The sequence below is a fragment of the Pieris brassicae genome, chromosome 6 (assembly GCF_905147105.1).
Source record: "Pieris brassicae chromosome 6, ilPieBrab1.1, whole genome shotgun sequence".
Lineage (NCBI taxonomy): Eukaryota > Metazoa > Arthropoda > Insecta > Lepidoptera > Pieridae > Pieris > Pieris brassicae.
The window spans coordinates 13,934,899-13,946,975 of NC_059670.1; the positions used below are offsets into that span (position 1 = coordinate 13,934,899).

The following is a 12,077-nucleotide window of genomic DNA, read 5'->3' on the forward strand; positions in this document are numbered from 1 at the left end:
GTGTCATTAACATTGCTGAATTTTATTGCTTGATCTCTGTTATTATTTATTATTAACTGAGAGTCATCATAAATTATAGTTGGCAAATACGACGTATATATTATACTTCTTGTGACTCGATAGATGATACTATTTAATTTTCATTATAAATACGACTGTCACAATGTTCACTCCACTCCTTGTTTTTTCCTTGTGTATAATAACAGTATGTGAATCAGCAAAAATATTAGCTATTTTCCCGACGCCATCTGTGAGCCATCAGGTTGTATTTCGGCCCCTTACACAGGAGCTAGCCAGGCGTGGCCATCAGGTGACGGTTTTGACGACGGATCCAGTTTTTAAAAATGGAACACCTGCAAATTTAACGGAAATAGATGTTCATGATATTTCCTATAAATTATGGAGAGACAACTTTGTGTATAAGCTAGAGTTTGGACAAAAAAGTACATTATATCCTCAAATAGAGGCAGCTGTGAATATAATACGTAAACTAACTGTGATTCACCTAAAACATGAAAAAATTCAAGAATTGATGAAGGATCCTACGCAATTTGATATTCTATTGGTGGAAGCGTGGACGAGACAGTCTTTAGTATATTCCTATATATTTAAGGTACCAGTGATTTTAGTGAGCTCATTTGGAATGATGATCGGAAATGATGAGACTCTTGGAATTCAATCGCATCCGATTTTATATCCTTTAGCACTTCAGCAGAGATTATATAATCTAACGTTTTGGGAGAAACTAGACGAATTCTACAAAAATTGGTGGTTTAAAGTGCTATGGTATAAGAAAGAGAATGAAGAAATTAATACTTTTCGAGAAGTTTTGGGTCCGGATTTGCCTGGATATTGTGAATTGAAAAATAATGTTGATATGTTATTTCTGAATATTCACACTATGTGGATTGATAATCAACCTTTGCCAGCAAATGTTATATCTATTTGGGGTATTCACAAAAAGCATGAGAAACCATTGCCAAAAGTAAGTTTTTTTTAATGATTCCGTCACTGGATAACGATGGTGTTCTTTTGACTGATAAAAATAAAAGATATATATTTTATAACATTGATAGAATATATCCTAGAGTTCAGAAATGATCTTAACTTAATTATTATAGGAATCAAATTAAATATCAAAGGTGTTTCAAAATTGATTTCATTACAAAAATCTCATAAATTATATAATTTAGGTATATACCTAAATTAATTGTATAGTATTAAACATTTGTAAGATTGATCACATGATAAAATTTGGTGTCATTGCACTTATGTAAAATATATTTTTTTATTTTAAAAAGTATTCTAATCGAACTCGTTTTTTAAGGATCTTGAGACATATCTGGACTCTTCGAAACATGGCGTGATCTATATTAGCTTCGGAACTAATGCTCCTTCGACAACTTTACCACAAGAATTTATTCAAACGTTAATCAGAGTATTTGCCACACTTCCCTATGATGTTCTGTGGAAGTGGGAAGCAGATGAAATGCCAGGAAAATCGACTAATATTAAAATATCTAAATGGTTTCCACAATCAGACCTACTGAGTCAGTATATTTTCGTGAAAGTCTCTTTTTCAAATGCAATTTTACACGTTATTCTTTATATAGCTCTGATAACATAGTTTAGCGAGTGTTAACGATAAAGGACTTTTTGTAAAAAAACGTAAAATACAGCATTAGACACTTGTGTACATTGTATTAATCATTAACATTTTCAGGGCATAAAAATGTTAAATTATTTGTCACTCAAGGCGGTCTCCAATCAACAGACGAAGCAATAACAGCTGGAGTACCGCTCATAGGTATACCTATGCTTGGAGATCAATGGTACAATGTAGAGAAATATGAGAAACACAGAATCGGTATTCGACTTGATATGGAAACAATAACTGAAGGTGTTTTTAGTGAAGCAATTAAAACCGTTATAAATGATCCAAGGTAATTAATCTAAATAGATTCACAATATTCACTAGTTTTACAGAAGTTCAATATAAATGTATCCCGAAAGTCCGGACTCAGTTTGAATATTTTGCTTTCTTTACCAGTTTCAGACAGTTTTAACTGCAATCGATTAATGATATTTAGGCTTGAATTAGCTGCATTATTGTGGAAGAAGAAATTATAAATTTCAGGCTAAACGCATCATCAACAGCTTTTCTTGCTCATCTACCACGTTAACATCACATTGCATCACTGAATCCCTCTACTACGGACTACTATGGATTTAATCTTAGAAAAATCCTTATTATTTATCTATTAGAAAATGTTTTCTGGCAATTTTATAAAAATCACTTAGTTTTAAAATAGTTTTATAATTTTTGCAGTTGAAATTTGGCCATACATATCTGTAAACAAATATATAAATAATGTGGGACACCCAACAGAAGTGATAATTTAAACTAATTTAAATTTAACTATTTAATTTTCTAACGTTCCGATCATCTTCTGGTTTATTCATATTTTTTTAATAATTATTATAAAAACGGTAATATTTTGAGGTTCACTGTTAACAAATATCTAACGTACACTAAATACTGAGTAGAGAATGGGGAAATCGTGTGTCCGAAATACGGCTAGCGCTGTAGGTTAGAGTGAGAGACGAGAAGCCTGCCTACCGCTGCCGTATTCGTGAGAGAAAGGGAAGCTAGACAGACAGGCGCCGTACGCGTTACGTTACGAAGCGGTTTACCCTCCCATAAGAAGTTTTTATATCCATAAAATACAAATATAATAACTTTCATATTTTTGTTACAGTTTTAAAGAGAACATTATAAGTCTTCGAAGTATCATGGCTGATCAGTCCGTGAGTGCATTAGACCGAGCAGTTTGGTGGACGGAATACGTTTTAAGACATGGTGGAGCGAAACACCTCCGAGCCGCCGGTGCAAATATGTCCTGGGTCCAATATTATGAAATAGAATTTATATTTAAATTACTAATGATTATCGTAATTAGTTTTATCATTATTATAGGATCGTTATATCTGTGTATAAGAAAAATTGTATTTTCCAAGAAGGTTAAAGTTGCATAGTATAATTATACGTAATTACAAATAATAATTAAAATATATACATCTAAATATAATATCGTTGTTTCTAATACAGTCTAAGTTTTATTGGATTAAATTAAATAATCTCAATACTACTGAGATATTTTTATATTTTACTAAATATCGTATATAAGCCTAGTATATACACTATATAGAGGAGAGTCATGGTATATAGGTCCTCATCTATATTAGTTAAATTTGGTTTAGCGGTTTTAAGAGCTTTGCATCTAAAATGTCAAAGGACAACATTAAAATTTAAAGAAACAGAAAAAAAATAATCTTTAAATACTCATATAGTATATTTTCATATTATTTTTAAGCCTATATTTTCATTATATTAATGTAGGCTAAAGTAGCTTTAATACTAAATAATTGTCTCTATATCTATTAGCGCAAGAGAAGTTCAAGGTCCGCAAACTATTGTTGATTGTTATAAATTATAATAAGCTACTTTTAGATAAATAACGCTTTGATATGGCTATGACATGAATATATACCTATATATACATTTAGTGTCTATACTGTATAATAGGTACTGTTTGGTGTTTTATTAAATATATTTTTGGATATAATGGAGATAACGTGTCTCGGGGTTCCAAGCAAGAACCTGAGCCGGAAGTCACAGTAAATTGGTTAGGTTAGCGATACATGACGTAAAAAATAAGATTTCTATCGATGTAGACCCTTGATTCCCCATAGGTGCTGGTCATGAAGCAGAAGATGAACCTCGGAACATTAGAGAATTGAATAGTTCAACTTAGAATAGCGCCCCGAGGCGCACATTTAAAAATCTATTTTAGCTGTAGAATTATTTAGGTGTATTATGTATTAGTAGTAACTAAACTAACTAAAAACTAGTAGTAAATAAAATCCAATTTTTTTAATTAGCTGTTGATAAGAAATACATTACAAATGGGTATTTTGACCACCGTATCGATAAGTATTGATGAATAAAAAACAGAAGTAATTATTTGCAATGGATACTGTTAATTATGATATCAAACGTAGCAGACATTGGTAAAATGTAGTGACATAATTGATTCGTGGTAACAAAAGACAAAACTCTTTTTGATACAATTACACATCGATTTATATTTTTTTTGTTTTTGTCTTGTTTTCAAGTGTAACTCATTCATCCGTGACATATCTAGAGGATCAAAACAGCATTCGCGAATGTTTTACAAAATTTTGTTCAAATGTTCAGGATATCAATTAGAGAGAGAGAGATAGAGCTGCTGTATCGTATAAAGACGGTTATATAAAATAAAAATAAATAAATCAATGGTACTAGAACCTTTTTAGGTCTGGGCCTCAGATTTCTGTATCTGTTTCATGATCATTTGTTAATCTAATAGGCAAGTAGGTGATCGGTCTCCTGTGCCTAACGCACGCTGTTGACTTGGGTCTAAGGCAAGCCGGTTTCCTCACGATGTTTTCCTTTACCGTTCGAGCAATTGTTAAAAGCGCACATAGAAAGAGAGTTATTTGTTATTTGTTTTTCATTGGTGCACAGCCGGGGATCGAACCTCCGACTTCAAGTATGAGAGCCGCACGCTGAAGGCACTAGGCCAACACTGCTTCTAATATAGTTGTATAGTTCCTCCCTCCGGTTATATAGTTTATATAATAATCGGTTTTCGGAAGGACCGTTGACGGAGGCGTTTAGTAGTTTTAAGTATATCGCGGACACGCTACTGACATATGATCAAATACATATCGCGCAAAAAAATATTGATTGTAAGACACATGCAAAAAGGTTAATTGATTTGCGTGCGTATAAATTAGAAGTACAATTTATATTTATTGCTATGTTTATATTACTAGAATGATGAGGATACTTGGAGGGTGTAAGGTTTCTTAGCTGTTTGTATACAATACTTTATTTTGATGCACGTTCTGACCTTATTGCTAAATTTTCCTTTCTTAGAGTTACTAGAACTAAAAGTCTCCTATACGCATATATAGCTCGCTTATCTAATGCTCCTATAAATAAGCCTGGCTCTTACATTTGATATATTTGGCAACAATATTCCTGCTTTCCGTTTATTAACTGTTAAGAATTAAGTTTCTATTTAGCTTTTTTATGTAGCCAAGTTTACATTTCAAGGATCGTCATGGCCATTCTTCATACTCGTGAACGGGTGGTACGTGTTAGTTATGTCCGTTATTTCAACTATGTGTTTGCGTGTTGTTCCCACGAGAATGTAAGTGCGTGCTCCTATTTCACCAAGCCTCCTGCTGATAAAGGATCTTTGACAATCTGAGACAAATCTTTGTTTTTAATTTATTTTATGATTATTTATCACTTAAGATGTCATGTGGAACATAGTGTAATGGCGATTAAAAAGAGTGGCGGAGAGTTTATTGCCAGTTCTTCTCTTCCGTTCTACGCCCTCGATTTGAGAAATGGCAGTAAATGTAAAATTAGAAGCATTTAATGTATATTTCGTTTTTTGACGTTCATAAGTGTACCTTGTTTTACCTATATGAATTTTGACTTGACTTTTAGTTTTTACTGTTTGTCCGTGTTTTTTTTTCTTGCTCAGTTGTAATTTCTATGTTTGAATTTAATTAATGTGCGTAAAACCATATTCTATTGTATTTTCAAGCAGGTATTTTATAACTCATAAATAAAAAAAGTTATATAAAATGTGTAATCGTTATACATTAAACATAAAATGCGTTAAATATAATATAATTAGTGGTTGTTTATAATGTCTTTGTATACAAAAAAAAATATAAGCACAAATTATACTTGTACGTGCTAAATACATTTATAATATCAAAACTCTTTTCTGAATATAAAAGAGCCCTGTTTGTCCCAATTACCATTTGAAAAGGGAGATTTGCTCTTTGATGCCCCAACATTGAGGTCTAGGGAAGAATTAGGTGTTTTATGGAGGTTAAAGTGTGCGCCCAGGTTGTGATCTGTCTTGTTGAACATCGGGGTATGGGTCACAGACGCACTTGCACCGTGTTTGTTCCTGAAAGAGATCAAAGCTTATATATAACAATGACAGTCTCTTAGCGCAGTCCATTATATTTTTATGTAAGTCTTGGGTTTTCATCTTGGAGAATGTCAAAGCAGGAAAATATATTTGCTGCTGATATTTCGGTGGCTTTGACGTGTTATCATATCATTCAGATTGTGTGTCATAATAATAAGAACTGTTAATATTTATAACAGTTGTCAAAAAGGATGATTAAACTACTCTCTTACGTTATAAAGACACCTTCTTTTTAAAAATCTTATCATTTCCCCTTTGGAAACATTATACGGTAGTGATCTGTAACTTCTGGCATGGTGATCAATAGTTTAATAGTCATGGCAATAGTATTTAAAATAAATATTGCGATGGTGGATTCCAAAAAAAATTGGATTTAATAAAAAATATCTAAAACCTACATGTCATGTTATTAAAATAACAGAGCTACGGATACAATTTTAAAAAGGAAATTCGTTAATGTTTGTAAAGAATCAACTCGAAATCCAATTATTTCAAAATTTCTTTCACAATTTTATGAACACTTTTATTTTTTAATTATCTATCTGGTTTATAACTGAAGATACAGAAATTAGGTTACGTCTTCGATTATGTGGCAGTTCAGTGGGCAGCTGGTTCTACAAAACGGTGAAAATTTTGTATTTGCTCCGTGCAGATATTTCCGAACTAAATGGAGGCACGAACATATCATGTTCGATATAATATTCGTGTAAACAAATTTAATTTTGATTTGTCAAAAACTGATGTTATCGTATTGACGAAACTATCGTATAATTAGGTCTCTGAACTCTTAAATCATCTTCTTTCTGAATCACCTTATTACACCCAAAGACAGTGAGGCATTGTATGTTTGTTTTTAATCGCCAAATCTTACAAATTGTTTGAACTCGAGTAAATGAATCCCAAGGATTAGGCTCATTTAAATAGTTGTCAAATTTATGAAAAGCTTTATTCATTAATTTACGTTTAACGAGAGTTTTGAATTTATTCAATGATAATTCTCTAATTTCGCCGGGGAGTTTGTTGTAAAATCTAACATAATTTCCATATAACGTGGATTATCTTCAGGAGCCTGGTTGGTCGAACGCTTAGATTACTACGCGAGTAATATACTGGTGAAAGTCACAATTAGTTTTAAAATCGTTTATATTTTTTTGTACATACAACAAGGCTACAAGAATATATTGACCAAATAGTAGCATAATATTTAATTCCTTAAACTTTAATTTAATTTAATTAACTTACATATAGGTATAATCGACCCCTGCGCCATGAGTTGCGAAATTCGGATGAGCCTTTGGTATAGTTTGGGTGCTAAAACCATGGGCATCCAATTTGTGTTTCTCGGAATTAATTAGGTTTAAATTTGCTGAACCAGTGACTCTATCACCAAAGTTGGGTATATGTTGAGCTACTACACTTGCTGAATGACCACGTCTGGAAAAAATAACCCCTAGTAAATATTTTGAGCAATTGCATTTGTTTTTGAAATGGCTATGACTTCATTTATGATAACAGTTATTTGTTGCAGTACATGAGTACTATCCCCAAGTATTAAAAATCCCAATCAAAAAAAAAATGTGTGCGTGTACTAGTACACACGTAAGAGGTGAAGCTTCTTTATGACCTTATTTTTCAAAAAATGATCTACTATATGCAACTTCACAGAAATTGCTTAAATAAAATAAAATTAGATAAAGTTTAACAGATGGCTTTTATTACCATAGACATCAATAAAATATTACAATTATTTCATTTTACCTTATTACTACTAATATAATTACAGAATTTCATTAATTGTAATAGATTTTTTACTACCATGTTTATCGTTATTATATATTTTTGTTATTTAATGGCTTCGAATCTCTTCGAATCAACCGTGGTAGGGACAAGAAAAAGACGGCACATAACGCAAAAATGTGACGGTACCTTTTTTCCAACGCCGATAACGAAGTATTACTTCAATTATCATATAATTCGGGGCAATAATTTAAAATATGGTACATGTACTTACGATTCAACAGTTAGACTCCCTCCAGCAACAGAGTAATGGGGGGCACCCAATTTCGTGGGGTCTGGGGTATCTCTGTATCCACTAACAAATGCATTTGCTGTCATGGTATTATTACAATTTTCTTTTGTACCAGTTATTAAATAATTTTTCGTCTTATCCGCATTTTCTGAAGCATTTCCCGTAAGTGACATTTTTATTATATATATAATAAATATTTTAGTTTTTTACAAGTTTGTAACAAAAAAGCACTGGTTATACAGAACTACTAGGGCACAATAAATATAACAGGGACTAATTTTCCTTTTTATAGGAGCTCCGGTGAATTCCCGGCAATGATTCATTCGGCATCAAGTAATCGAGGGACTTAAAATAACTATCGTTATGCTTGCTAACAGGATGCATTATTATTATCAGTATCAAAATTAGTATTAAGATATATAAAAATATTTTTTGGTGCGATAGGGAAAAATGATGAGAGTATTTTCCGATGCGAGCGCACATCGTCACAAAAAACCGACAACCCGCAAAACGTCATTAAAAAACCGACACCCTGAAGTTAGCATAGTCAAAATGTCCATTTCTTTAATTACGTAGAAATATTTTTTTGTGATATTAAAATAAACTTTATTTAACTAAATAATGCGTTATAATAAAACTTTCAATGTATTAAATACCTTATATTTACTATAAACCGAACGATAAAATTTTAAAAAGATTTTTATCTTGTTACGCCAAAGAAGTATAACTTCTAACGCTCGAAGATAAGTTATTTTTTAATGTTGCAAATACTTCAAAATCTGGGCTAAGTCCATCCAATTCAAGGTTCATTAATTATCGCTGATTCATATAATTTTTTTGGAGATTATTGTTCATATATTATGTCTAATGCCCGATTACTTAATGACTGATTCAATGAAGCGAGAAATGTATATGAGATTTATTCTTAACCTTCTGATTCCTTGGAATTTTTTAAATATTTTCACTGAATATTATAAAGTTTTAATATTATAAGTCACTTTTGACCTGAAAAGATTGCGTGCATAGTAAGATTATGCTATCGATGTCAAAGCCTTAAGACTTTACTAAAAGTAGTATTAAAAGTTTGGAATAAGAGTTATAATGTTTTCAAAAACAATATTGTTGTATGAAAACGTACAGAAGAACAGCTGAAAGAATTCTGCTACAAAATTGTCAAATATGTCTGTAATATGAATAGCACAAGTGACGCGGGTCCCGCCGGGTATCGGCCAAACTCGCTCATAAATATCATGAGGATATCCGGAATAGTTGTCGCCTGGTTGGTAAATAAAGTACCTTTTTAGGAAAGGGATATAACACTTCCTTGCTGCTTAGCTTCACCACAGATCTGCGGCATCGTTTGGCTGATAGGCCATTAGAGGATCTTTGCAAAAAAAAAATATTCTGAAGTAATACGCGAGCTAAGGTTCGCCCTAATTAATTTAAGTAATTAATATGTCTATACTCGCTAGACGTTACAATTCCTAACAAGGTAACACAATTTTTATGATAATAATTTGGAAAATTTATGGGTGATCGAATTGAGAGAGACTTAATCCAGATATCAAAGTTGCGACCATGAAACATTAAAAAATTTCTAAGTATTTTATTATTTTTAACTTAGTTTTTTGCTTCTACAAAATTAAGTACTTTGTAATAAAAGTTCCTTATTTCATATTTTAGATGGACTACCTAAGAAATCATTATTTTTACATAATATATTTACAAAACATATGAATTTATCATATTTGTTACAGTTCGATAAATAATCAAAATAATCTATGATAATATTAAAATACTTTACACGCAATTGATTGCATTACTTTACGTTTGACGTGCTTTAGTTTTAATAACATAAATATTATTTTAATTCTTAGGCTGAAAATTCATATTAATTATATAAAGCTTTATGTGGCACACTAAAAATAATTCGATAAAAAATTTGGTAGGTAAACATAAAAAATAAAATTAGCTAGAAAGGAGATTATAAGAAAGGAATCGTTATTTTTATTTACAATCACTTACGCTCCTTTAGATATATATATATATGTAGATTTATAACGATGTTTTTTTTTTAAATCTGTCCAGAATTAAAAAAAATCCTCTTATTATTAATCTTAGTGTAAATATAATGACGGTTTCTTTGTTTTCTATTTTTGAAATGTTTCTCCGTAAAAAATAACTCTCTCCATAGTTGCTTTCCATTTAAACAAATCAAACACAACTACACGCAATACTCGTCCAGCCAGAGTTTGCTTATCTAGCTACAAATTGTTTGAAGGAATATTAGGGTTATATTAGATTTATTTACCTATTTAAAAGGGCAATAAACTTATAAGTCAGAATGAAGCTAGTAGACTAAAATAAGGACGACGATGACGTCTATCTAGTTCGTAAATATAAAGTTTCTGTACATAAAAATATATTTCTTTTGTAATGAGAAATAAAGTTAAACATAATGTAATATATATGGTATACACAAGTTTTCTAAAGAATAAATTGTTAAATCGATACCTCCTAATTTATTTGTCCTTTCTAAGGAGGACTAGATTCCACGCAATCCCTACATTCTTAAAAAACTTTGAATCATCAATAAAACCACAGGAACTGAAATTTAACAAGCCATTACATAAGTTACTGTGTCACAGAGTGGCCTTTACGTGGTAAATCAGGCTTCGAAGCCAGAATGCTGACACTCGAGGGATTATTCCGTAATTTGGCAGACTGGGGAACAGCCGATATGGCACAGCGGGTTGCCAATTCAAGCTTCCTAATATCCTGTTAATATTATAAAATTAACAGTTTACTCTTGAAGCCTAATGGTTTATAGTGCGACTTTTAGGGTGTTAAATCCCTGATGTACCACCTGTAAGTCATAAGAAAGTTAAACAAAGGGGGCGTTATCAGATCAACATGTCATGATTGTCTTTATAATATGTGCGTAAATAAAATTGCTTGAAATCGGCATCTAGAAGTTAAGTTCAAAGTATCTCGTAAAGCAATACGTTTATAAATTACTTAGCCATAACGAATACCACTTAGGGTCCTTCAAGAAAAGAGCGTACCAATTCTTTAAAGGCCAGTAATACACTCGCAGGCCTCTAACAATGAGTGTTCACATCTGGTGAGCCTCCTGCCCATTTTCCGCTATGAATCTTAACATTAAACCCAAATTTCCTATGGTAAATAAAGGTGGTTCTTATTATATTCTATTTGAGTTTCTTTAGTGCGTACTGAAACTATATTAATTATCACAATAACAGAACAGAACAAGAATTTGTATTTACCATTTATAACGTAATATATTTGCTTTCAAATCACCCACAATATTTTATACATTTAGATTGAGCTAATTAAAATAAGCGGCGATTTTAATAGCCCTATTAATTAACACACGTTTCTGTTATTTAATTATGGAACTCAACTAATCTAAATGTATCTTTGTTTTAGTTCTGAGCGAATGGATAATTATTGCACAAACGGAAGGCTCCAGCGGCTAGCGTAACGCGTTGAAATTAGGCTCTGTGGGGAAAACCGCATCGCAAATTGCTTCTCGTCCAAATATAGGGCTGCATAAGATAGGTTTACGAAGACTGTTATGTAATTCTAAACTGGCTGTTTTGATTTATTTCTGCTGACTTTTGATACCATCCAAACACTTCGATGCAATGATGTACGAATTTTTTAAGTAGGTGTAATATTCTAAGAAGAGACATAAGTACAGAAAATCTGCCGATTTTGTGGCAGCACGATCATGAACACTTATTTCTTTAATTGTATCAACATGGCCATATAAAAGAAAAAACAAATGGACAAAAACAAGTTATACAAATTATTCCCAATGAGTGGCCTCGTGCATACAACTTACGTACATATAGATAAGAAAACAGTTATAAAATATACAGTTGAATTGCGCACATAAGTCAGTGTACAGCTGGAATTGGAGCCCATGCTTTTAATTACAAAGCCCTTCAGCTAACTCTTCA

General features: G+C 31.8%; 2 protein-coding genes across 2 annotated transcripts; one reads left to right on the top strand and one right to left on the bottom strand.

The window, feature by feature from the left end:
* Nucleotides 1–59: 59 nt before the first annotated feature.
* On the top strand, nucleotides 60–3,104 carry LOC123711471 (UDP-glycosyltransferase UGT5-like). The gene is made up of 4 exons (XM_045664079.1): nucleotides 60–985; nucleotides 1,328–1,550; nucleotides 1,724–1,943; nucleotides 2,760–3,104. Exons 1-4 carry the CDS (start codon nucleotides 164–166, stop codon nucleotides 3,034–3,036), a joined length of 1,542 nt encoding a protein of 513 aa, XP_045520035.1. The 5' UTR covers nucleotides 60–163; the 3' UTR covers nucleotides 3,037–3,104.
* A 2,629-nt stretch (nucleotides 3,105–5,733) lies between these two features.
* Nucleotides 5,734–8,334, bottom strand: LOC123711050 (defense protein 3-like). Its single transcript, XM_045663445.1, has 3 exons — nucleotides 8,074–8,334; nucleotides 7,305–7,496; nucleotides 5,734–6,038 (listed from the first exon to the last, which is right to left on the bottom strand). The coding sequence occupies exons 1-3, from the start codon at nucleotides 8,262–8,264 to the stop codon at nucleotides 5,837–5,839; spliced, it is 585 nt and encodes a 194-aa protein (XP_045519401.1). The 5' UTR covers nucleotides 8,265–8,334; the 3' UTR covers nucleotides 5,734–5,836.
* Nucleotides 8,335–12,077: the final 3,743 nt, after the last annotated feature.